The 27,257-nt window shown below is 42.5% G+C and overlaps 1 protein-coding gene across 1 annotated transcript; it reads right to left on the bottom strand.

Annotated features, from left to right (window-relative positions):
- Window positions 1-3,842: 3,842 nt before the first annotated feature.
- On the bottom strand, window positions 3,843-24,818 carry MRPS5 (mitochondrial ribosomal protein S5; the record flags this gene model as incomplete). Its single annotated transcript, XM_010084909.1, has 6 exons — window positions 3,843-4,067; window positions 5,512-5,648; window positions 16,835-16,897; window positions 18,436-18,493; window positions 19,570-19,616; window positions 24,728-24,818. Coding segments are annotated over 6 exons (621 nt in total), but the record flags the coding sequence as incomplete, so codon positions are not given.
- Between the last annotated feature and the right edge of the window lie 2,439 nt (window positions 24,819-27,257).

Here is a 27,257-nt window from a genome sequence, read left to right as displayed (position 1 = left end):
GGAACTAGTTCCCAGGTCTCTCTTTATCCTCCCTCCTCATGCCATTTCATTCAACCTCTGCATCCCTGCGATTCCTTTGCAGATGGAGCTCGATGGAGCAGCCCATTTACAGAGCCACAAATCAGCCCTTGTTTCAGAGCACTTACAAGCCCCGTTCATAGTGTAAGCAGAGTTTCCCTCTCTGCTCTTCTCCTCCAGCTTCCTCAGCAAAACCAGGAGGTCCGCAGGCATCTGCTCTAGAGAGCAGGCAATTAAACTTCAGTTAAAACGAACTATCCACTTGAAGGCAGGAGAAACCTCAGATTCTGTGATAAAAACAAGATTACAAACATGCCATTCATTAACTCTGCCCAGATTTTAACCTTGGTTGCTCTTGCTTAATTAAATAGCTTGTTAACCGCAATGTTAGACGTTCCCAAATATTTGTATATGGGATACCTTGCCTCCAGTGATGCAATGCATTTTTAGAAGCACTTCCATCTTCTCCTGAATTGAAGGAGAAGAATTTGCTTTCTCTGAAAGCAAAGAAACATAAAAAGTTTGGCCAGCTCCATGGAAAACACAGGAGTTTCTGATGTTTCTCGTTTCACAGTCAGCTTTATCTGTGAGTGATGAGCAAACTGTATGCTGGGCAAAACATCTATACAGACGTCTCTGCCAATATGAACAAACTTGTGAAAATGGGAAACCCACCAAAGATGACTTCTATGGAAGGATCAAAGCTCCATGTGGGTCTATAGCAGGGTCTGATTCATGGCCAGTTCCACCTGCCTCCCCCTCTCCTGACCCAGCTACAGTCCATTCCCCACCTCTCATCTTTGCAGCGAGACCACGGCCCCCTCCTGCTCCTTGGTCTCCCTCATGCTAACAGAGTCAAACATTGGAACCCCATTTGCTTTAAGGGATGGAAAAGCTTTATTCCTGATTCGTGGAAGTGCTCAAACATAATACTGTCCTGTGGGTCTGAGAAGAGCCCTAAACCTCCAGAGGGATATGGTGCTTGGGGACACGGTTTAGTGGGTTAGGTGGTGTTGGGTTGATGGTTGGACTTGATGATCCTTGAGGTCTTTTCCAACCTTAATGATTCTATGATTCCATGAGAGCAGAGGGAAGGCAGAGGGGTCCTGAAGACCCTCATGAGAGCCGATGCAAGTGTAGCTACTGTGCAGACTTTGGGGAAAGAGGGAGATTTGTGGTTACTACATCACTTTCCTGAAGTTCTGAAAAGGCAAATGAATTCACTCTGCCACTTCCTTACCTTGCAGCCCCTCATTTCTAGTAGCATACAATGTGGACCTGCAAGGCTTGCGTGGATCCTCTTGGAGGTACCAACTATAAATCAGTCAGATGCTTCCCAGTGCTTCACCTGGTAGAGAAAAGATCCCCTGAGAACAACGTGGTGTTGTACCCTGCACTAGCAGTGAGAACAGAAACTACTGAGTGACCAAGAAGGGTTCAAGGGAGATGTCTAGCTGAAGACCTCTGCTCACAAAAGCCAGGTTGGGACCCTTGTGCCGAGGGATGGCCTATGCTCCTCAGGAGCTGGGAAAATGTGGTGTGAGATCTCAGGTTGGGTTGCACAAGGAACAGTGATCAGACCCAGGTCAGCTGGGGAGAGCTGGACGTCATGAAGTGCTCTGCATTGGGTGCTGCAAGCTAAGGACCTGTCCCTATGGCTTTCCGTAGTCTTTCTTCAGCCCTTCCCAAGATCACAGAAGGGCCTGCCCAGTTCTGCCATCTCATCCCACTGCGCAGATGGAACATCACTGGACACCTTGACATCACCCCCACCCCCAGTTTTTGTGCAGCAGTGGCCTTGGTTGATCTCCTGTGGCACCATCACCATGCTTAGGGCAGAATTCAGGGGGCTTCCCTGTATGTGTGGGGCGAGGAAATGTAAGAACAGAATGCAAGGAAGCAGCAGGACACCTCCAGGTGTGGATGCAGTCACCTGCTTCTGACACACACCTTATTCCTGATTCTGAGAAGAGAGAAAACACTGGCATGATCCATGTGCTTACTGCAACACAGGGCAGCAAACGACAACCAGCTGATCCAGTTCGTCACTTTAGGCTCTCTCTACCCTCCAAGCTGTGGCTTGTTTGGGTCAGTGGGAGAGCCAGCTAACTTCAGGTCACTCTTTCTGCAAGGACAAAGGCAATCTGAAGGTCATCTAAATGCAGAAAGATTTGATTCCTTTAGCCCAGGTTTATTCATTCTTGATTTTGCTCAGCAGTAAGATGCAAGCGAAATGTGAGCACACATTCTTGAACAGCAGTTCGATGTGCTGCTTACAAGAAAGTTTGCAAACTGAACACTTTGCAATCCTATTGAAGGTGGATTTAAATTAGGGCCTTCAGCCAACTGCTCAGCAGGCACAGCCTTTGAATTAGAATTGTCATTACCAGATTGAGATAAAACTCAATTAAATTGACCATGTCTGCTTTTGTATATGCTACTGCTGTCTTTAGAAACCTGCATTGACATCGATACAAAATATTGCTCCTAAATGTCTTTAACATCAGAACTTCAAATGTAAATTCCCAGGCTGGTCTTGAAGTATTTCTAAGGTATTTCCTCCTGCACTAAAACAGGTGGTGCAAGCATTTTTGGTATACAGAGAAATGCCCCAATAAGCACTCACAGACTGGGAGGCACAGGAGTTAACTCCTGACCTGTTTTACAGCCTGGATTGCTCTAATACTTTGTGATAAAACATTGGGTTTGGTTCCTTTGTTTGTTTTGCCATGCCCAAGACAACAACATGGAGTTGCCAGATAGAGCATTGTGTCCTAGCATGTGGATGCAGAGTCTATTTATCTTCTGGTGAGACTTTGGGTGATGGATGCCCTCCAACCAGTGAGCTCATCTAGCATCTAGCACCTACCTCTGTGTGCTTCAGCTGGAGATCCGCTGCATGACGGGGTTCACTCCACCCCCGGTCAGAGGATGGTCTGTATCATGGACTTGCTCTTTCTCCTTTAATTCTCTGACAGCTGTAGCACTTTCTGAGTCCTGGGCAGGGTCCAAGACTCTACTGTGCTCAGTACCAAATTGGCAGAAAATCAAGTTAGGCCTTATCCCCGCACACGTGCAGAGAAGAGTGCCATAAGAAAGGCTGGATTACAGGTTTAGGGCTGGATTTCCAATACGGGTCAAAATACTGCAATATCCCAAAGGAGACTGTGGGGTGGCTGTCCTCAGATATTTGGGCTCCGCTTCATTTGGGGAACTCCCCCACTTGCATCAGTGTGTTTGCACAACTCCAGCTGTTGCCCACTGTCACCTTCCCCACCTTCTCCGTCACCAGGAGACACACAACTTCTACTTTCTGATTTCACCGTTCCCCCACCATAACGAGTGAGCCTAGGGAGTGAGATGGAGAGTGGACGCATTAACTCCCACTACTGCTGCTTGCTTCAAGATCTCCCAGACTCTGGCATTTTGCAAAAAAGACCCCCAACAAACCCACTCGGAACTCATTCTGAGGATTCTTTATTGCTTTCGCAATCTTACATTTTCAGTAGTTTCCCAAGAGCTTGTGAAAGAAACATGGGATCTGTTGATTAAACATCATCTTCAGGAATCGAGTAAATGCATGCTTGAAGACAAAGTCATGTTCGCTAGCTGTCTCCATCTCAATGCCCCTAGTCAAACAGTGGTCAGAAGAATCATGGGAAAGCAAACAGTGTTACTGAATGGTAGCAAGGGGAGCAGCAATACGAATGGCATGAGAGAGCTACTCGTGCCCTGCTCTGAAATGTAAGCCTAGACAACCAGTCAAATGGACTGCGCTTTCCCAGTTCTATCTCTGAGCAGAAGAGACAGAGTGACTGAAGCTTTTACCATACTGTCCGTCTGACTTTTGCCCAGGGAGATTTCTTCATTCCCTGAGCTTCTTTCACCTCACTCCACTCCAGCTTTGTGTCTGGAACCTCATCTTCAGGTTCGGGATCCTCGCGGACAGTCCCCTCCGGCAGTGCCACGAGGATGGGCAGAGGGCCCTGCTCCTCCCGGAACTCCACTACGTAGAGATTCTTCTGGTTCGCTAACTGTTGGTGAGTCTCCTGGGAGTAGAAAAGAGAAAAGACAATCAAAGCAATGATGCACAATGTCGGTTTTCTTCAGGTCTAACTCTACATGATATATGGGGTAGGGAAAAAAAAAAGTAATCTACTAATAAACAGTTTAAACTGTGTAAATGAAGTGACTCTTCAGGCTCATCCTCATGGGTTCCAAATGAACTAACTGCACAAGCAGCTGGAATTCACTTAACTAGACTGCAGATACCCTGGCATAACAATGTCATCCTAGAGGACCTTGCTTCTGGAAAGTATCTGGTCAGAAAAGGCACATCCTGCTAATAAGGATGCATGTTGGCGTATTAGTACCGTGCAGTAACGTTTTTATGTCTTTATATGGATATAAATTTTGCTTTGACAACAGTAAAGTGCTTATTACTGCCTCGACAGCCAATATTAGCTAATATAATCATACGAGTTTAACATTATTTTCAACTCTGCCTTTTCCTCACGTACCAGTTGTCTTGTTAACACTCAAAATTGGCAGAGTCAATGTCTAGTGGGAACAGGAAATTTTTCCCATTCAGAGCAAGAAATATATCAAGTGCACATATATATTTATATCAATAAATATATCAAGTGCACATCTCCCAAAGCAATAATCTACACAGCAGGACTTTCTACTACTCTTCTATTCATTCTGTGGAAGCCCTCTCAGAAACAATGCATCAAAAATATATGACAGACTTCCTCAAGTCTGATCTACCTCAGATACTGATGAGCGTCTGTAACTATCTCATTAGGCAAAGAGGACCATAGCCCCCTCCCAAGGCTAAACTGAGAAAGTTGGCTAGGACAGAGGGACAGATTTGACAACTATAGCTTTGCAGGGCTATACTGGGAATGTAAGCAGATAAATCCTGGCAGCTCCCAAGACTCTATGACCAAAGGAGATAACGAGGAATTTCCAAAGGATTGGCTCATCCTAAGGTTCAAAGGAAGTCAAATGAAATGCTGAATGTTTGATCCTTCCATCAACTACAGACTTTGTGAGCACTTTGACAAAATGACACCACCTCCCTGATTTATTTCAGAGATCTCCATTACACTAGCGATAGAAGCAGCTGTGGCGTTCAGTCCTTAGGCAATGAAAACTTAGAACACAGACAAAAAAGCAGCAGTAACCAAAGCTGGGCCACAACTTCCTCTGCCCATGATTTTTCAAATGTCACCAAAAATACCACAAATGAAAGCCCAGAAATTCAGATGTCCCCTGGAGGCACTTGGCTGTGGAACAGGCAGAGTTACATGCAGCTGTTTCTGACCGGACAGCTGCTGAAGAATCATTCACATGCTGATTTTGTTTGCTCTTTGGAAAATTAATTCATTTTAAGTCTAGAATATAAACCTTTGGACCACAAAGTACTATAAAGTCAATGCTGTTCCGTGCCCTGACCTAATGCATAGAACCACTGAGAGTGCAATCTACCTGTTCTGTCAAGCCTTTAAAGAGAGCTCTGGTAATGTTAATCAAGTTTTTGGATCCAGAAACCTTGGCGTACATGTCTTTAATGCCTATTAGTTTGCAGATGGTGATGATGGCTCGGTGGCAATGAAGACCATAACCTGGGGAAAAAAAAAATATAAATTAGCATTATGTGGTAATTTGTGAGCATACAACTTAGATGGGGAAGAAGAGAGAACTAAGACCTCTTCTTTAGTAATTTTTGTTACCTAGAATGTTAGAACACATTTTATCTTAAAAATGGTAAAACCATTCTGGGTAGTAAACCATTCTTCCCAGTCTTTGCAGCCATGCTAACGAAAAGACCATGAGTTTTTTTTAAACTAAATATACCTTACTTAACATATTGCAAAACCAAACAAAAACGTCACCACCTATAAACTCAAAACATAAAACCATAAAGAATGCAACCTGAAGAATTGGTTAATACCATAGGTTTGGGTAGTACTCCTTAGAAGCACTTTAGAAGAATCTTCCCCAAACACACCCCAAATGTTCACCAAACAAAAGGCAACTTGTTTCTCTAAATAACACTCTAGTACTTCCCACAAATAAAAATAATACTAAAAATTAGCAGAGAAGCAAGGCAACCAGTTTACTTGAAAGAGCATTAAAAAGAGGCCACTAGAGGGGCAGAGGATCTAAGGGTAACCGGATCCTGACCAAGACTCTCTCTTCTAAAAAGCAATACCTACATAGCTTCAAAACCGCTTCCTTTGCAATTTCAGGTGCCCAACTACTGAGCGACAGCTTCAGTAACTCCTAATGATGGGAAATCTGACTTTAAAGTCCTGGTTCATGGACATGACGGAGGGATTTAAACTGGTCTCCTATGGTAAACTTACTGCTCAAAAGAACTTGTACGCTCAAGCACTTTGGGCTTCCTTCCAGCAGGACCTTGCAGCAGAAGCAGTGGCAGTGGCTCTCATTCCCAGAGAGACTGCTGCTGGATGAGAAGCCTAGAGCGCCTTCCTAAAGCTGGGGATTGTGCTCGAGGCTCTATCAGACACAGGGCAGGCAGAGAAATTGGGGAGGGAAGGAAAAGGGAAGTCCAAGTAAGTCTGTGGGCAATAATGCTCCAACAGAAAAGCCTGGTCTGTGCAGAGCCGCTGGGAAAGAGGGTTTGGTGTCTCTTGCTGCTCAAGAGCCATTGGGTAGCCAAATAAAACCTACTACCTCTTTATTTATATCTTGGTAAGCAAAGCTTTGAGCAGTGAAAGTGGGACAAGCTTTCTGCAAACTGAGGAAAGCATCATTGGACCCATTTCTGCTAAATTCACACTTTGCAGTTGATCTCCGAAACGTGAACCTCTTACTTGCCTCCTGACTTAGCAACAGCAATTCCCAGCTTCACAGTCTACGCAAAATAGAACAACAGCCGCTAGCCACAAGTTATGCTTTTCCCCCGCCGGTTACAAAAGCTAGCACAATGCTATGCATTATCAAGAAAGCAAGACAGCACAGATCATCAAGGAACTGTGCAGAGACATCGTTTCCCTTCTCCTGGCCCAGCAACTGACATGAATTACACGATGTTATTACATTAGTGCACAATGTGAAGGAGGGAGGATGGAAATAAAGCAGGTAACAGACTACTTGGAGCTAAGGCTACACTGGAAAGACAGCAACATACTCTCTGTATTGCTAGAAAAAGCAATTATTTTAATCAAGCACAAAGAACAAATGAGCATCGCGAAACTCATTCCCCTTCAACTTACTGTTCAAAGCAATAAGATCATCAGAAATGTTTGTGTGTGTCTGTGGAAACCACAGGCCAAATTACAAAAGCTTGGAACTGTAACAAACTGAAATTTGTAGGTGAGTGGTGAGGAGAGACAAACATATTTCAAAATCCACAAACACAACAGAGGTCTGCATGTTGCCTGCATCCATCTCCATCACAGGGTGTTATATTAGCTCCAATGCATAATTATAGTCCATTAGCATTAATTGCAAATGGTTTCTTAGACTTGCCAGATTGTAATGAAGGAGTTATTTTTTTTGAGGAGTCTCATTTTGCTCTCTCGTTCCCCAGAGAGATTTGGTTCGTATGGCCTAGCTCTATTAATCTTTAAAAATTGCCTTGTGATAGTTCTAATGTTATCTTTCTTAAAAGATGAAAAGCCAGGTTATTGATTAGTCCACTCTATGGGACAGTCTTGCTTCTGAATAAATGAGGGGAAAAAAATCTATTCCAGTGCTGCATGTTTTATCGTGCCAATATGTCCCTTCTTTTAACCTATAATTGTAAAAGAAACTATAACCATAGAAAGCCATTTGTTCTGACATTTGAGAAAATACTGTTTTCTATGCTACAACAGAAAGTCAAGTTTTGGACAGAGTTATATGTGAACAACCTCTAAAAGGCTGCTTGTCAAAGTTTCATTTTTAGTGACTTAAAGCATTTAATTTCTGGTGGGTTTATTGTTGCTTTTGTCCCACTTGTCTAATATGTAATCTTGACGATATGATGGGGGTTTTCTCCACTTTGCAGGGATTAGGAATAAATTCAAGACAGGAATGTTTAAGTATAACGGTGATGTTACCTTTTCTACTAAAACATGAGGCTTTGCTGCGATCATTTGTTGAGATAGCTGCCTGAGTCCTATTGCCCAGGAACTGGAAATAACTGGGCAGCTGTCACTGGGCAAAGTGAGAGGCTTCAGGATACTGCTGTAATGCGACGAGCAAACAGAAGGAATCTTCTATACTTTTGAGAGAAGACAGTCTGTGTATGCCATGGTCTCATGTGAAACCTGTGAATAACTGTAATTTCTTATACCTATTAGTTACAGCTACAGGGTGTCAGTGCTGGGCTTCACAGCCACCTAAGTGTATTTGACAAGCTGTTTTGCATTTTCCCCTATTAATTCACATTAGGACCTAATTTATGCTGCCAAGAGATTTATCAATATGGCTCACAGAGTAGCCTCATGACTACTTTAATTGTAAAATCAAGTCAGAGAAGAAGACTAAGAGCTGTCCACACTCCAAAGGTAGCATACTCTGCACCACAGATCAGCAATACCCCTGGCAGTTTCCATCCAGCTGGCATGTGCTAGAAACAGGAGCCATCGGGAATGGTGGCAGACACGAGTCCAGAGCCTGCATCGAGTTACATCTTGTTCTGTAGTATATCCACAAGTCATTTAATTGTTCTAAGACAACATCAAACCTGTTTCAGGAAATGTACAATCTAGTTCAATCAGTTATAAACCAGAGAAAATATTCATCAAGTGGAAAAGTGTTGCCTGGTTTTTGGAGGATACTTTCATAGAAATGAATGTGTTGTGTAACCGAAAAGGCTAGCGAAGTGCTCAGACAAGGCACAGCACTGGCCAAAACTGGCAGCAACAAGCTCCAAAAGCTAAGGTGCTAATGTGACAGAACTGGACTTGTATTCTGACACAGTTCAGCATCATACTCTCACAAACAAACTAGGGAAATAAGAACCAGGCAAAATCATCATTCAAGGATGTATCCCCATTACCAGAAGTCTGCTGTCAGGCCAAGAGTGTTTTCCAGATAGGATCCTGCTGTGGGTTTGTTATGGCTTTAATACCTGCAAGTATCTTCATTAACGACTGGAACAGGGGAACAGAGACTGAAGAAAATGGGTTGAAGACATCATCTTGGGAAAGCTGCAAGCATACTAGACGTCATGAGAAGTCAATGTAGGTCTGACAAACTGGAGACAAAGTTTGAAACCAAAACACTGAAATTCAACAGAGACAGATGCAGAGTGCTTTGCCAAGAAATCAAAAGCACAAGTACAAACTAGAGGAGATTGACTGAACAGCCACAAAAAAAAGGATCTGGGGGTTATAATGCACCACAAAAAAACCCCCAGAGATCAACAGAGTTATCCTGCTGTAGCGCATCTGAAGCCTAGAACAAAATGCACACTATGTATGTTTTTCCAAGCGTTACCAATCAATGGTGTTTGCACGTGTTAAACGTTGCTCAATGGTGTTAACAGTTTTGAGAGGCCTATACCCCACCTGCAGCACGGACACGGGCAGAGTCCAGTAGAACGTCAAGTGCAACCTCTGGGGAAGCTGAAAAACGGAAGCTAGTGACTTCTAGCACCAAGAGGAGAGCTCCAGCTCCACCTAAAGGCTTGCTGCTATGAAATAGGTTCAGTGCCCTCAAGGCTGAAGAGAAGCCAGATGTGCTTTCAAGCAAAGCACCTGGGCCAACTGACCCTGAACAATGCAAGACCACTGGGAGGAAGCAGTGACTGACAGTAACGGGCAACTTCTTGCCACAGGGAAGAGGAACCCATCTGCTGACATCACCTGCCATCTAAAGAAGTTTGCTGCTTGCCACGGGCCTGGACCCTAGATGTTGTGGAGAGACTGCTGAAGCTTGTCTGACCCTCTATGACCCTTTGACTGTTCTTCCATGAGGGCACCAATGATACTGCCAGGAGCAAGCTGGAGAGAAGCAAAAGCAAGAGCTCTGGGGGCAATAGTCAGGGGCATGGGGGCCCAGGTAGTGTTCTTAACTCTGCTGAGAAAGGGAAAGGGTGTAAAGAGAAGGGTACTGCTAATGCAGGTCAACAACTGGTTGTGGAGTTTGTGTTGGCAACAGGGTTTTGGTTTCTATGACAACAGGACCTTGTTTGAGGATCAGTGTGTGCTTGGGAGAGATTGGATCCACCTTGCTAGGTGGGGGGATGGTATCTTTGCCAGTAGGATGGCTGACCTGATGAGGATGGCTTTAAACTAGGAACTACAGGGGAGGGAGACAGTTATCAGCAGCCCTCTGGGGGGCTGAAAGACAGGGTCGATGAACAAAGGGTCTGGAGTGGGTCACCTCCAGCATTTGCATGTAAGCAAGGAAGTATCTGCAAGGTACTTTTAATGGAAAAGTGCTTTCTAGGAAATCAGCATGCTAAGGTGCCTCTCTGAAGTGTCTGTGCACTAATGCATGCAGCATGGAGAATAAACACGGGGAATTATGAGAGCTGTGTGCAGTTGCAGGTCTACGGTCTTGTTGAAATCACAGAGACGTGGTAGATGGCTAGCATGAGTGGAGTGCTACAGTGGAAAGATACAGGCTCTTCAGCCAGGACAAGCTGGGAAGACGAGGTGGAGTTGCCCTTTATGTGAGAAAATAGCTAGGATGTGTAGAGATCTGCTCTGGGGATGGATGAGAGCTTATGGGTAAGGAATAAAAAGCAGACCAATATGGGTGACGTTGCAGGGCACATCTAAAGGAGAGCTGATCAGGAAGGACAAGTGGATAACAGACAGCTAGAAGGAGTCTTATGTTCACATGCCCTGGTCTTCATGGAGAACTTCAACCACCCCAACAGATGCTAGAGAAACAATACAGAAGGGCACACCCAAGCCAGGAGATACCTGGAGTGCACTGATGACAACTTCCTGGCTCAAGTGACAGAGAAGCCAACAATGAAAGGTGCTCTGCCAGACCTTGTACTCACAAACACGAAAGGGCTTTGTTAGGGATGTGAAGGTCGATGGCAGCCTTGGCTCTTCAAGGATATGTTTGGAAGAGTCCTGCAGAATTAGGCCCTGGTGGGAAGAAGAGCCCAAGAAAGCTGGTCATATTCAAGGATCACCTCCTCTATGCTCAGGAGTGGTCCATCCCAACAAGCAGGAAGCCAGGCAAAAATGCCAGGAGGCCTGCATGGACAAAAAAGATGCTCCTGGCAAAACTCAAACATGAGAAGAAGATGGAAGCAGCGATAGGTAACCTGAGAAGAATACCAAGACACTGTCTAGAGCACGCAGAGATGCAGTTAGGAAAGCCAAAGCCCAACTGAATCTGGTAAAGGATGTCAAAGGCTGTAAGAAAGGCTTATATAAGTTTTTGCTTACCTAAGTAGCAAAAGGAAAACTGTGGGCTTGTTGCTGAATGGGGTAGTGGACCTGGTAACACAGGACACGGAAAAGGCTGAGCTACTGGAGGACACGGGGAACTGACAGGCTCGTCAGATTCTCACAGAGAAACTGATGAAGTATGGTCTGGATGAGTGAGACAGTGAGGTGAATTGAAAACTGTCCAAACACCCAGGCCCAGAGGGTAGCGATCAGGGGCATGAACTCCAGAGGCCAGTAACTAGTGGTGTACCCCACGGGTCAATACTGGGCCCAATTGTGTTTAACATCTTCATTAATGCATCTGGATGGTGGGGCAGGGTGTACCCTCAGCATGTTTGCTGATGATACAAACCTGGGAGGAGTGGCTGACACACCCCAGGGCCATGTGGCCACCCAGAGGGACCTTGACAGGCTGGAGAAATGGGCTGACAGGAACCTCATGACACGCAAATTCATGAAGCGTTCCATATTTTTTAGGTGTTCAAGAAACATGTGGATGTGGTGCTTCGGGACATGGGTTAATGGGTTGGGTGGGGTTGGGATGATGGTTGGACTTGATGATCCTTGAGGTCTTTTCCAACCTTTATGATTCTATGATTCATGAAGTTCAACAAGGGGAAGTGCAAAGTCCCGCACCCAGGAGGAACTGTATGCACCAGTACATGCTGGAGGCTGAACGGCTGGAAAGCAGGGTGGCAGAAAAGGGCCTGGGGGATCCTGGTGGCCACCAAGTTGACCATGAGCCAGCAGTGCACCCTGGCAGCAAAAAAGCCCAACAGATCTTGGGCTGTGTTAGGAGGACTGTTGGCAGTGGGTTGAGGGAGGTGACGCTTCCCCTCTATGCTCAGCACTGGTGAGACACAGCTGGAGCGCTGTCTCCCGTTCCGGGCTCCCCAGTACAAGATAGACATGGACATACTGGAGAGAGTCCAGCAAAGGGCCATGAAGATGATTAAGGGACTAGAGCATTTCTTATATGAGGAAAGGCTGAGAGAGCTGGGACTGTTTAGCCTGGAGAATAGAAAGTCTGGGGGTATCTTATCAATATATATGAATATCTGAAGGAAGAGTGCAAAGAAGATGGAGCCACACTCTTCTCCACAGTGCCCAGTGACAGGACAAGAAGCAACAAGCACAAACTGAAACACAGGAGGTACCATCTGAACATTAGGAAACACTTTTTCACAATGAGGGTGACCAAACACGGGTTGCCCTTAGAGGCTGTGGAACCTCTGTCCTTGCAGATATTCAAAAGCTGTCTGGACATGGTCCTGGGCAGCTTGCCTTGTGTGACCCTGCTTGAGCAGACGGTTGGAGAAGACAAGCCCCAGAGGTCCCTTCCATCCTCAACCATTCTGTGATACGCAATTTTTACTGTGTAAGTTGAATGGAAAAACCTCTCTAGGCAGGGCAACAGTGGTATCTCAGCTACAAAAGGATCCCTCCTGGGAAAGAGAAAAGGTAGTGGAGGGGCAGCTTGTTTCTCAAAACTAATTAAAAAATGGAAATAAATTAAGACAACAGTCTGGTAAGGTAAGGTGACCCTGATCTTGCTTCTGAGGTTCATGAATGCAACATGTCAGATGAGGTGGGAAGGTATATCTTATTCTGTGTTCCACTACAAGAAAGTAACAACATCTAATGCAAACCTTCCTTTACATTTAACAGTAATAGCATTATTTGTTTACACACATATGGTTAAATGTATAGTTTAGTTGTGCTGCTCCTTCTCCATGCATGTTTTTGCTTCACTATATTGAAGACTGAAGTTTAAGTGGTTATTTTAAAAATTATAGCCCAAATTACTTAATTTACCACCTTGAGAGCTCCTTAAATGCAGAAAAACTGCAGAAACGTGAATTATAAGACAGTCAGACTCCATACCTGTTAACTTGTAAAGATTTTTCTAAGGTCATGCTATCCCTTTACTGTCACACTGATTAAAAAAGCCTCCGCATTCTAGAATTAAATTGTCATCTAATAATTGTGTTGAAGGTTCATAGCAATTTTAGATGCTTTCAAAATACATTAGTAACTCTGAACACTAATAATTATATTCTCATATCACTAATGTGTCAGTGCAGAATAACAAGACACACAAAATTAAATAGTATGTCCAAAGTGTCAATGCTTTAGCTAACTCAAAGGTTGCAGAAATTGATGAATTAAGTAGTTGAACATGACAGTGTTCTGACTGGAAAATAATCCTAAATCTCTGATTTATAATAAGCTAATCATTAAAGGCTCTTGCAGTTTAGATCTTATAATAACAAAACTGAAGTCATTTACAAAGAACTAGCCATGAAAATTAATTTGTTCCCTATTTGTATATTAAAATTTGAGGACCAATTATGGGTGCTCAGCAACAAACTACATCTGTTTTCTATAGAACAGCAGCTACCTTTTTCTGTCCTCAAAGCAAAGTAAGAGAACTCAAAACTTCGTACAGGTCTAATTGAAAAGATTCATGCAAAGAAATGACTTAATTGCAGGTCTTCAAAACAGAAAGACCCTGGAAGGTCAAATGGATCCTACTGAAAAGTGCAATGTATTAGAAATAAGCTAACCGTTGGCTCCCCAGACTACCTCATGTGTTTGAGAAAACGGGTTGTTTAGCACTGAGACTCAAGTTGGCCAACATTATATTCCATATCATGCATGTCATGCCCAGTGTATTGATGAGGATCTGTCTGGAAGTTCTAGAGGCTTTGCTAACTCCCGACAGCACTTCATGTCACACACCATAATACTGCAATGGCTTTCCCACGATGGCATTGCATCAGAAGCTTATGATCAGCTTACTTTTGACCACAATGGAAACAAGCATATTTCTGCAGAGCAACAGCATCTTGATCAGCTGATAGAGAACATGTAAGGCTGAGTGGTTTAGTCAATCTTGTACCTTAATCTTTTCTGTAGTTAACTGACACCTTGCACAGCTCGTTACTTCAAAATGCCTCTTGTTACTTTATAACTTCCATTTTAAAGTCATACGGACACACAAAGGAAATTTCCTGTAGATGTTTGGTTTAGGCTTGAGAATTTAAAGGCAAAACCACCAAAACATTCAAAATTATCACTAGCAAGTGAGAGCAACGGGCCTGCAGTACTTCCTTTATCAAATAAAGGATATCTCTCTCTCTGTCAGCCCGCAGTCTCTTGGGCTCTCCTCTTTTCTGGGACGCATGGTATTTGCTGCTGCTAGCTGGGTCAAACCATGACACAGTCCAATGATAAAATCTGTGCTGTGTCTTGGTGCAGAACTGTTGACACTAGATATGCTGATCTGCCATACTTCACATCTATTGACAGTGATTTAGTACCCCACTGGACTGAAGGTATTTTAATTACAAGTACTTCCAGTGGACTGGTAGCTGTAAGGGTATGTTGAAGGACAGTGACAAGAACACACAGGGACACAAACACGACTGACAAATGATAAGGGAGGTGGTGATAAGAACCAAACCTGGTCAGCCACACTAATTGATGAGAGCATGTGAGAGTGCGAGAATGTTTATTCTAGTGATGTTATCTCATTGGGGACCTTGTTAACTGAGAAACTGCGGGGAAAAGGGGGAAATCAGAAACAAAATATACAGAGACACGGACCTGCCAGGGACGAGAAGACACAGGCATCACCACTAAGTTATGGGCTATGAAGAAGCTACAGGTGCCACTTCCAGGAAGATCAGCCTGGACTTTGCAGCTGGTAAGACCATAAACCAGGGGAGACCTGGACTGGGAGGGGTGTGAGAATCGACACTGCTATACAAACCCACCAGCGGCTGGAGCAGGACCATGAGTCACAGCCTGCCTGCCTGGTGGTGGCTCTTCAGAGGTGGGGCTGAGCATCTGTATCTTCACCAGTCCTGGTGTGCCTGAGGTGTGCATGTGTTTTCACTAACAAACTTTAAACTGGACTAGCTGGGGAGTAGGGGCACTCAGGTCTGGGCCAGGGTATCAGGTGGGCAGAGGGTCCGTGCTCATACACCCAGGGGGACCTGTGAATGTGGAATGCATGAGGGACAAGTGTGTGAGTGTGTGTGTTGGCTAGTGAGCATCAAGCTGAATCAGCCAGCACATGGGGGACCTGTGAAGTGGGTAAGAGGGCCCAGAATCTGGGCGGAGGTGCTGGGTGCACTGAGGGGCCATTCTGGTACCTGAGGGATCCGGGAATGTAGGTGTGCTTGTGAACCTGGAGAGTGCTGTGTGTGCCTGCACTAGTGATCTTCTGTCTCTGCCAGCCAAAGAGGAGCAGGGGACTTGGCTGATTGTGTTTTTTATTTATGTGAGTCCTGTACGTAGGTGCTGTTGAGGGCAGCGCTTTGTCTGTGTCCAGCTGTGTCGGTGTCCCGTACGTGTGTCTGTGTGTCTCTGGGATCCATACGCAGCTTCGCTAGTGGTTGAACCTGCAAACGGGAAAGTGACAGCCACATCCCTCAGCCTGGGCAAGGGCCCTGGGTCCCTGGGCACCAGGCTGGGCTCCAGGGGCTGGGCAGGAGGGTCCTGGGCTGAAGCTGCTGGAGGCAGCGGCTGCACATTTAACATCACTGAACAGTAGCTTTGTGGAGGAACAGACCGGTGAGCTGAGAGCTACAAGGCATGGACCCACTGCTGCTCACAGAAGCAGAAGCCTAAAGAAGCAAGAACAGGTTGCACAGATGGAGAAATGAAAACACTGCTACTGTGTGACAATGAGATGGTCTGTATGCTGGTATGGTACACAACAAGCCAGGATAGATAATGCTTCTGTTGTCCACACTGGGAGCTGTTGATTTTAAGGAAAATAAAGCAGTGATGGTCTCAAGGAAGTAGCAGGCTGGATGCTGTCCTGGCTCCAGCTCACAGCTACTGCGAGGGAGCTGAGGGAGGGTATCTGCCCACGCTATCCCAGTATGGGTTTAGGAGGGACAGGCACACCGATGGGGCTGCACTCTGATCCCCATCTGAAGCACTCCCACTGCTGCATACTAAACTACCTCTGAGTCTTGTCTTGAAAACAACAATTAAAAATCACTGAAAAATAACGAAATGAGCCTATCAGTTCTCTCAAGCGTGCATGGGGCATATGGTGGGAAGAAAAACCTGGAGGGTTCTTCTAAAGGCCTTTGCCTCCAACATACATGCTATTAGATCAGACTTTTCCACATCTAGGTAATTTAGAGCAGAAGGAACTACACTCAGGAAGCGTGAAAGAAAACCAGGAAGAGAGCTCCCACCAGGGTAAGAGGGGCAAACCCCAATTTACAACAAAGCCATGTCATCAACGATAGGTATTTCTAATGAAAAATAAATTATCATCTTCAACATTTAAGACATGGTAGATTAGCACCAAACGATCTGTCTCTGAAGTAAACAGATGTTGCACAAATACAACATTAAATAAATACCAGTCAGTAATTAATAAAACATCAAAATTTCCAGGCAGCTTTAATTACCTTTGTTTTGCTTCTTCATGCGGATGGTTGTGCTTTTAAATTTCACTGTAATGTCATGGTAAACTGGAGGGAAAAAAAAAAAAAGGCATTACAGCTAAATTCTTCCTCCTAGAAGAGCTCTAGCTCAGCACATTTAAGGAGTGCTTTTCTTTTTCAGAACTGTGAACAGCAAGTTGGTTTTATACTCCTCTGAGTTATTTCAAGAGAAGGGTTAATTTAGGTAAATTTCTGGAACAGAACAGGAATGTTCACACATCTCTGAATACTATGTTAATATTGTATACAAAACCAAGCTTCACTTGAAAAATATGAAGCATCTGTATGCCTCCAATGATCCTTAATTAAACTTTGAAGGGAGCTCATGATACAATTTAACCTTCTCCCTCATACTCAGATTTTTCTAATAATTCAGCTTTTAACCCAAGATTTCTCCATAGGCTTCTGTGTTCTTGGATTCCCTACAGAATATTTACCATTCCAGTCTTCCTGCTTCTCTCTGCTTCAAAAGGAACCAAACCCAGATCCTCTACTAAGTGTTACATACATCTGATTCAGTGGCTCAGTCTCTACATAGTGGATTCTAGCACTGCAGTCAAGAGGGTTCAGAGAGGACCTCTGTGCTAAGCAGAATGGAAAGCATGGTGGAAACACCACCAGTTTTTAATCAAATCCACAATCTGTTAGCGTGAAATATTAATGCTCAAGGAATAGACTCATGAGGATACCTGCAGTTTTGTATTTGTAAGCTAAGTTTTATTATACTGATTGTTTACCTATGCAATGACTTGGTTAAATATTCATGTACTCTGTAAGGTACTATCTTTCAAAATTTTTCTGAAAGCTAACTGAATATTTGGTATACTGGTATCACGTCTGACATCAGAGAGGGCTTGTATGGTATTAAATTGAATTAATAGCAAGCTATCATGAAACATCAGATTGACTTCTCCAGCCCATGTTCTCCGCAGCTGCTGGGCTTTGTCAGCAAACGTGGATTGAGTCAACAGGGAATCATCTCTGACAGACAAAGGGGAAAAGCACAGAGGAGTTCACTCGAGAGAAGAGATGCCCAGCTGTATCTGACCTCCTTAACACCAATTGGGCTAGAAGAGATCTAATCTTGCTACTACCCCCTCCCCCCACCTCCATTTTTAAAGAACTTGAAATACTATGCATTAAGTACCAAATTTTAAACATGGCAGAGGCAGGAGACTAGAAGGGAGATAAATCTCTCAATATTTTAACAACAACATCTTGTATTATGTAATCAACTGTTTTTTGTGGACCTTCCACGAACCAGAGTGAAAGCAAAGAAGAAACCACGTATTCATTCCAGGTAGTGGTGATTTATGTCACACAGGGATTGACAGACTATGTACTCTGACCTTACCACTGCCTAGCTACAACAGTCTGGGGCTAAGATTTCATACAGCATGCTGAAAAACCAAAATAATGCAGGAAGAATAATAATACAATGCATCAGATCAGAAAGGTTTGAGTTAACATTTTTTTAATGCTGTATAACTAGTTGCAACCAGTTTTTGTTGGTATATTCATTACTTATTGAAAGTTAAAGGAGTCTAAAAAATCATAATACTTACTTGTGTGGTTCTGATACAGTTCTATAAAATGCAAGCAGTGTAGTGCTTTATTCTTTGCCTAGGGAATAAAAGCAGAAACCATTTTTTCTGTAATTTTTCTGCAAAGTACTTGAAATTTACCATTGTTCAGTTAACTAGACAGAAAAAAAAGGAAGAAAGAAAGCTTAGGAAAACAGGTTTGCTGCATCTAAACCATTTACTTTTTGGAAATGAAAATGTTCTCTTTAAAGAACTGCTTTCTCCTAACATATTAACATTGAAAAAGATTTCTCAATATAGTAGCAACTTTATCAAACTGTGTATTTTAGCATTGCGACTTTGATAGTATTACAACACAAACTAGATTAATGTAGGTGGACAAGTAACATTTTGAAGTCTAAAGGAGCCTTAATAAGTTTACTACGCATATGTAAGAGAAAAATTCCTACACACTAACTGTATAAGCAGATTGTATGCTATGCAGATACTGGAAACAAGTGAGCAAGGGGGAATGGGTACAGGCCATAGAAAAGGGAGTAGAAAGCAAATAAAGAGTGCACTAACAGGATCTCATCCCAGGGCAACCTCAGTATGCCTGTTCAAAGAGCATGGAAGCTGGTGAAGGGTCTAGAGAACAAGTCCTGTGAGGAGCGGCTGAGGGAGCTGGGGGTGTTTAGTCTGGAGAAGAGGAGGCTGAGAGGAGACCTCATCACTCTCTACAACTGCCTGAAAGGAGGGTGCAGTGAGGTGGGTGCTGGGCTCTGCTCTAAAGGAACAAGTGATGGGACAAGAGGAAATGGCCTCAAGTTGCACCAGGGGAGGTTTAGGCTGGATATCAGGAAAAAAATCTTCACCGAAAGGGTTGTCAAGCACTTGAACAGACTGCCCAGGGAAGTGGTGGAGTCACCATCCCTGGAGGGATTTGTGTAGACGTGGTGCCTAGGGACATGGGTTACAGTGGACTTGGCAGAGTGTGGCTTACAGTTGGACTTGATGATCTTAAAGGTCTTTTCAAACTGTAAATGATTCCGTGGTTAATTGTATCAAGACGGAAAGATCACGTACATGGACTTACTTCTTTGTATAGTCTACAAAACATACTGATTATTAAAAATAATTATTGTCATCAAGTGACAAATAATTCCATCAACATACCTTCCGTAAAGCATTCATCCTGTCACCTGCTTTCCCCATCGCAAAACCTGCAAGACAGAAAAGTGTCATTTTGTCACTGAGAGAAACATGAGGCACGACCTTCAGAAAGCAAACGGAAAAAAAACCAGAGAACTTCACAACCGCATTTGCTACCTGTTACTTGACTACTCCATTGCAGAGATCATACTCAGAAAATGGTCCAGAGAAAACCACAGAAACCACAAAAAGTAACAGTTTAGGAGTTATGAATACCTAACAATCGGGTGCCAATTTCTTGGTGTCAAATGCAAAGAAATAAGGCTTAAGTTATTTCTTTTGTGTATTTTTCCAGACTTGCTCCAAAAAATTGAATAGTTGCGAATTCTTCAGCCAAAAAATGTCCAGTCTTCTGCTTAAAAAGAAAGAAGGGAAGGAAGAAAAAAAAACCCCAAAGCTGATGCAGATAGACCAACTATGTCCGTACAAAGAGTAGCTCCAAGACCCTAGAAGCAAAGGAGGAGACTGGGTTTCTATCAGCAAAATAGCGAATATGAAAACCAAGTTTAACAGAATAGTGCATTTGCAAAAAATGCATGCCTGTAGTACAGAGAAAAACTGACTGCCAGTTTACAAGCTGCTATGTAATTCTCTCTGAACCTTCAGACCTCTTTACCAGGTAAGCTGTGGTAGCAATTAAAAGATTTAACAGCAGTCTCGGAATATCTGCAGCCCACTCAGAGCAGGTCATCAACTGACTGTATGGAATGAATAAGAGGATGTGACAACTGTTTTCACAAACTCCAAAAAATGTGAAGGTAGATTGAATTAAAATAATTTAACTTCAAATCAGCAGATCTAGCTTTTTTTGGTCCTTTGATGTTTCTGTTGTGTCAGCTGGGGCTGTAGGCTACATCTATCCAAAAGCCTAAACGAAAAATCACTGGGATTGGACCCACTGGCCAACACTGACTCACTGATTTTATGCAGACATTACAGGAGAAATGGGCTGGAAGAGATCTATGAAAGATCCACAAGCCTGGAGGCCACTGTGGAAGAAGCAGACAGTCAAGGGCAGAGTCTACTAGCAGCTACCTCTCAAGACAGCTTTCCCTGTGCATGCACCATGCACCCAGAGGTCTCTGTCATCTTCTTACTCCTGCACAAGAAAATGCAAGGAAAGCGTGCTATTCTTTTAAACACACACACAGAGCACAATAGCAGTGTATTAATGCTGTGAAGTCACACAATAGATTAGAAAATGCCAAAAATGAGGTCAGCTGGGCAACCTCAATTCAATCATTCAGCACATATAGATTAAAGTTACAACACATTTCATGAAAAAGCTTTTCAAATAAGAGGTAGGAAGAATTTTTTCAGAGTAACTTGTCTTTCTGCTGGAGAACCACACCTTCCTCTATATATAAAAGTCTGGGTTTTGGCTGGGAAACAGCTTCACAGTAGCTAGTTGAGGCTGTGTTTGGATTTGCACTGAGAAGGCGGCTGATCCCATACTGATGATTATGGTTGCTGCCAGGACAGTCAAGGACTTTCCAGCTTCTCTGCTGTGCCCGTGTCTGCAGGGGCAGGAGAAGCTGGGAAGGAGGACAGACCCAATTACTAGCCTGGGATTCTACCTTAGGTTTAGGATTGAGATCCACATTGGGCAATAGTCTTTTCCATACCATGCACGGCATGACCGGTACATAGATAAGGATCCATCTGAAAGCTCTTTCTCTCTGGGTCATCCCCCTTGCTCTCTGGGGTCATGTACCCCCTACCCTGCAATGTCTCTCTTCCTCTCAGACACTTGAGCTCTTATCTTTCTGGGATTGTGGTTTCGGGACTCTCCCTGCTCTGGGATCATTAGCCAGGAACGGGCTGAGCCTTGTCATCAGGTGGTGAGCAGTGTCACTCTGTATCTCTCATTTGTATATTTGCATATACTACTATTATTCATTATTATTTTCAGCTTTGTTGCAGTTTACTTATTAAATTGTTCTTATCTCAGCCCACGAGTCTCTTTTGCCTTTACCCCTTTAAGTCGCTCTGCTGTCCCTGGGAGGTGGGAGGGTGAGGGAGTGGCTGTGTTGTATTTGTTTGTGGCTAGCTGGGTTTAAAACCACAACAATAAGTTTTCCTCCCCTCCAAGCTGCAATTAAAATTCAGATTGAAGAACACATCAGGGCTTGGATCTTCCACATAAAAGTTCTGCAAACCCGTAGCTGACTGGAAATACAGTTGTCTTATTAAAGCTCCCACAAACATCCCATCATCAGAGATATTTATTCAGCTCATAAAAAAAGGAGCCTATTTACATCCAGAAGTTGGATGCTCTGCATATATCTTGAAAGCAGGATTTTCTTTACTAGAGTCATCTAGCAATGCAAATGCACCTTCCTGTAGTCTCACCAATACAATACATGCCATATTCTCACCTCCTGACAGGTAGGAATCCTCTATTATTTGGATTATATTATTTGGATTATTTACTTCACAGCTATTCACTTTCTATTTTTGTAGCTGATTCTTCTTCTAATTCTGCACAGCTGTCTTATCTCTAAGTCCATTTGAGGTCTAATGGGAATTCTAATGTACATCAGTTTGTATCCCCAAGACAATGGGGAACTATCTCCTTATGGAGAAAAACTTAGCACATTCAAGGGTGCTTCTTAAATAAAACTTATCCTACAACGTCAACAAAAAGTCTTTAACTCCTGCTATTTGAAAACAGAGTGAAAGATAAACACAATTTCCTCAATAACAGAACTGGAACCCTGCAAGAAATTAATTGCTGGTACAGGGTGGCTGCATAGTTCCTTTATGGATGCCTTCACAATTAAGTGGCATTGACATTATCTTTTCTAATTCTGTCTCAGAATCTGACCCATCCCAAAAGCTGGCTACCAAAAGCAAAGCATTTACCATCAAATGAAAGATGCCCAATAATTTTTGTAACTGACAAAGTGAAACAGAAAATCCTTAAGTGAAAATAGAATTTTCTGGGAATATCTGCTAGCCTTTATGGATCTTTTTTTAAAAAGACAGTGACAGGCTGGTTTTGGGTTTTTTTTTTAAAGACAGTGACAGTGACCATCACATCATGGAATGTCTCCTTTTGCTTTACCAATATGTAATATTGTTAAGCGTTATATAACTGGTATATAAAGACCTGGCTTTGAAGTACTTCATTGCATATGTGGTTGTCAGCCTTGTCTGTTTTCTTTTGGTTAGTTGTTTTTTAGTTTTTCTTTTTAAATGGGACCTTCTTGTTTAGAAAATTTGCAACCATAACCCAGGAACTACTTCAGCCTTCTCTACATTGAGTATCCCATCAACAGCAATGATTGATTCAACAAAGAATTTTTCTTGCAACTTTTTACTTTGGATACAATCCTGTAGAGTGAATTCTTTTCTCCTCATTTTGTAAAGACCAATTCTGACCAACTCAAAGGCTCTTTTGGCCAAGACTGCTAAACACTTCACTTGAAGAAAGAATCATCATTACTTACTGCAGCATTTTCCAAACTTCTAGGGAGAGGAACATGGCACAACGTGCCCAGTATCAGTCATCTGTCTTTACTGTGAGTGATCTTACTAACATATGAAGCAGTACCACGATAGCACCGCGGATCCAGGTTAGATGCTGCACTGAGATGGTTTGATTGCTTCTAGAGACAGCTTGGTCATCACTACCCTGCATGCACAATTATACTTAGAGTTCCGTTACAAGGAAATCACAACTAAACCCAATGCCTCTGACCAGTGTTCTTTCTCCAGTCTTTTCTGAGAAAGAAAAGGAAAAAGGTCTCTTTTCACAGCTTGTATTAGAAGATCCTTCATAATCTTAGGTTTCTTCTGATTTGTTGTATTTACTTTATTCCACAGACAGCATTTCTATGGTTAGACTTCAAGTTGCTTGCTGAAGAGACCATTACATAATGGAGAAACCTTACAAATGGGTCAAGATGCAGATCACTGATGTTACTATGAGACCAGACTCAAAGGGCCCAGAGTATTCTATTTTTCCTTAAAAGTGTAAATATATTATTTGTAGGAAGCCCACAAAGTGGATTTTTTAAATTATTAACTTCAATAAAATAAGAAAGCTTCCTAAAGAGGCTTCATGACAAGGAAATTTAGGGTCTTCTCATTTGACAGATTCATTATGAATTTCTGAATCAAGATGCTAGCTGAGACTACCAGTAAACAAGCCCTTTTTAACTAAAAGCAGTAGTACTTCCAAAGGACTCTCCTGAGAGTCAGGGAGAAGAAAAAAAAATTAGCCAGATTTATACTAATTCTACCCAGAAATACTAATAGCTAGAAAATAACCCAGGAAAATGCACAACCAGTCACGTTGCCCTTTGCTGCTAAGTGGTCACTGCTGTTAGGGCAAATGAGAATAAAACCCCAAGAATCCTAACAACATGAAAGTGATTTTCAAAACCAGAAAAACAAATCCATGTCCACTGATTCCTATTTTCTTATTACACTATCTGTTCTACTGACCATGGAGGCCCAGATTCATTTCAGTCGAGCACAGGCACCTCTGTGAAGAGTGCACTCAGCAGTTTTCTTCCACCATCAGCACAAGGGGATGAATGCTTCCTGGGACATGCTGGCCCACCTGCAATTCCAGGCACCTTTTCAGGTGCCTGCTTCTTTTCTTTGACTTGAGAGTAAACAACAACACTGGGCAGATAGATGCGTAAGGTTAGGTGCAACAAATGCAGATATGCACGGCTCAATACTTTCAGGCTTTGATTTATTTTTTAAACAAACAGTATCAACAGAAAAGAAAAACAATGTGTACAGGAAAGCATAGACATCCCTTCTGGTAGGATCTACCAGTGGTTAGTTCTATCACTTTAGAGTTAAATAAAAAAATATTTTTACCACCGGAGCATATATTATATGCTCCAAACCTACTTCTCCCATTTTTTTTTTTAATACAAAACAAAATGTCCAAATTAATACATACACAATTTTCCTACTTTTATAGATGAAAGGCAAAATTCTTACTGGTATGTCAATATTGCCCAGGGGAAAAAAGGGTAAATTTTCTCCTTTTTTTTTTTTTTTTTTTTTTTTAAAGTCCCTTTAAATTACCATGCCTCCTGAAGTCCTGTTACAAACAATGACTAATTTGGCATCTTTTACATACAATAAATGCACATACCTGCAGCCCCTTTACCATTTCCAATAGCCACTAAGGCACGTATTGATTTTTTTCTGCCTTCTTTTGCCTTCATACAAAACACATTTCTCACCTGAAGAAAAACACAAAGCATCTTGTTATGGCACAGTCCATCTGTATTTTTTTTTTTTTTTAAGAGAGTCAGTTTACCAAAGGAATTAGAAGTCTGTGATAAAACCTTAAAATATATATTGTCTTTGTCAATGAGTATCATCTGCAGTGGGACACCAGCTTCAAGGTATTCAATACGTAAAGGCTGCTAAAAACCCATACTCAGACACCTCAATACAGTTTCATTAAAATATCCCCTCTGTTGCCTTTAGCTACACAACAGCTAAATTAAAACTAAATGCTAAACTAATTTAATAATCAACTAATAACTTTAACGCCACTAGCTTCATATGTGATTTCAATCGTAACGAAAAAACACAGAAAAACATGGAAAGTTGACATTCATACCTCACTGCCCGCCTCACGTAGTAATATATATTTTAGAAGCACTCTCAGGAATTGCTCAAGGCATGTTGTTGCTTTACATGGATTAAAACTTAGGACTGAAATCTACTTGCAGACTGCAGAAGGCAGTCTCATTACTAAGATGACAGCAGCTAAAAAGAAGACTTCATTTAAGAGAAGGGAAGAAGAAAATGGTATTTCATTCCTGGAACTAGAAATTTTTACAAATACCTTGCAAGAAATTCAAGCAGAGATGCAAGAAAGCTATTTAGTTTGGAGTGGGGGGACACAACAACTAGGGAGACAGGTGACCTTATGGTTAGTATTCTGGAAATCTACATTTGCTTCTGCCTCTGCTACAGACTCCTCTGTGTGACTATAGGCAAGTCACTGCTTTAGTGTCCCACCTTAAATGGTCTAATATATCATCTGAGATCCTTTGTCCATCTAGCTTCTGTTCTAGTTTCCTTGGTTTTGTTTATATATTAAAATATGTTTACTTAAATATAGAGATAGGCTTTATATATGTTTATATAATGTACATAATATATAAACTATAAAACATACTATCTAGTTTATACAGAAATATATCTATGCATATAAAACAACATACTGCATATTGCTTGACTGTGTTAATATCTGTGTCTCAGAACTACCAGTCAAAAAATACAATCCACTTCATGGTTCATTGCTCCCCTTCCTCTCAAATGCATCAGGGTCTGCTTTCTTGAAGCCTCAATATTATTTCCACAGATTATAATAACAGCTAAATTAAACATGTATTAATTAAGCAGTGCTCTCCCCTTTTCTCTAAATGTTCAGTGAGCTAGTCCGGTTGTAACATTCTACATCTGAAAGAAGATTATTATAAAATACTTGGTCATAGCTTCAACGTTCTTACAGAAATTCACCAAAAAAACCCCAAAACCAAATCCCCCAAAATTCCACTGAGGTCACTAGGTACAGATTAGGAATGAGTGCGTCTGGAAAAAATCCACCTTGTTTTCATTAAAATAAAGATGCTGTTAAAAGTGCACATATATTCCACTCTGAAGAAGTATCAGCTTTGCTAATTGCTTACTCCAAGCTACTTTTCTTTCTGCAGTCTCTCTGCTTACAAGAACAAGCTAAAAACCCAAGCCTCTTAAGATAAAAGTGCCTGTGGAAATAGGCGATTTACAGAAAATGCAAAATAACAACGAAAGAAAGAAAAGAGAGTGGAGTTATCCCTGTAGGAGCATCAAGAGCATACTATTTTTGCTTTGCATATACTTTTGTTTTCCATTGCCAATCTGAATAAGTACTCGTACAAAAAAAAAAAAAATAGTTGGCATGCATATTGTCAAAAATAAAGGACATGTTTGTAGAATCAACTCAGAAATCATTCTTCTCCCTTTCCAGAAGGTGGCAATAAAGACACATGCAATGAGGTTCCCCAGAAGCCTTCCTAAAACCGCTCTGGTCAGCTGTTTCTGAGCAGCTCTGAAGGAAGATGTGTTCAGTCACCCATCACAATCAGGGCTATTGCATCTCTCCTGAAACACTGTTAAGGTCTTTCAAGGCTGATAATGTGCACAGGCAGCCACGAGTGCTTCAACAACAGTGTCCTTAGATTCTCCCCACCACAGCCCTGTGCCTCCTTACATCAAAGCAGTGCTCTTCTGGAGTGTGCTCAGCAATGCTTCCTTGCCATCCTGGACATCAGGCACACAGCTGAGAGTCCATCATTAACCTGCGCTGGAATTCATTACTGCACAATGAAAAACAGTGTGACCTCTGAAAAGTGCCTGAAACTAAGACACAATTGCCCCTATTTACTAGGTTGCCACTCGAACCAGATTTAAACACAATTTGTTCAATTTGAAAGCAGATGCATGCTCAACATTAATCACGGTGTACCACAAATTGACTGTCTCCCTGTATCCGTTATTCAGTGGTGACAATGCAAATTCAGCTTTCTTTCGAGAGCTGAGGGAAGAACAGCATCTCTCAAATACCAAATGAAACCACCTCAAACATTATTTTTAAGAGTCATTAAGGTTGGAAAAGACCTCAA

Source organism: Pterocles gutturalis, unplaced genomic scaffold (genome assembly GCF_000699245.1).
Source record: "Pterocles gutturalis isolate BGI_N339 unplaced genomic scaffold, ASM69924v1 scaffold19140, whole genome shotgun sequence".
Taxonomy (NCBI): Eukaryota; Metazoa; Chordata; class Aves; order Pterocliformes; family Pteroclidae; genus Pterocles; species Pterocles gutturalis.
The sequence above is the reverse complement of the archived record's forward strand: the minus strand, read 5'-3'. Positions and strand labels throughout refer to the sequence as shown.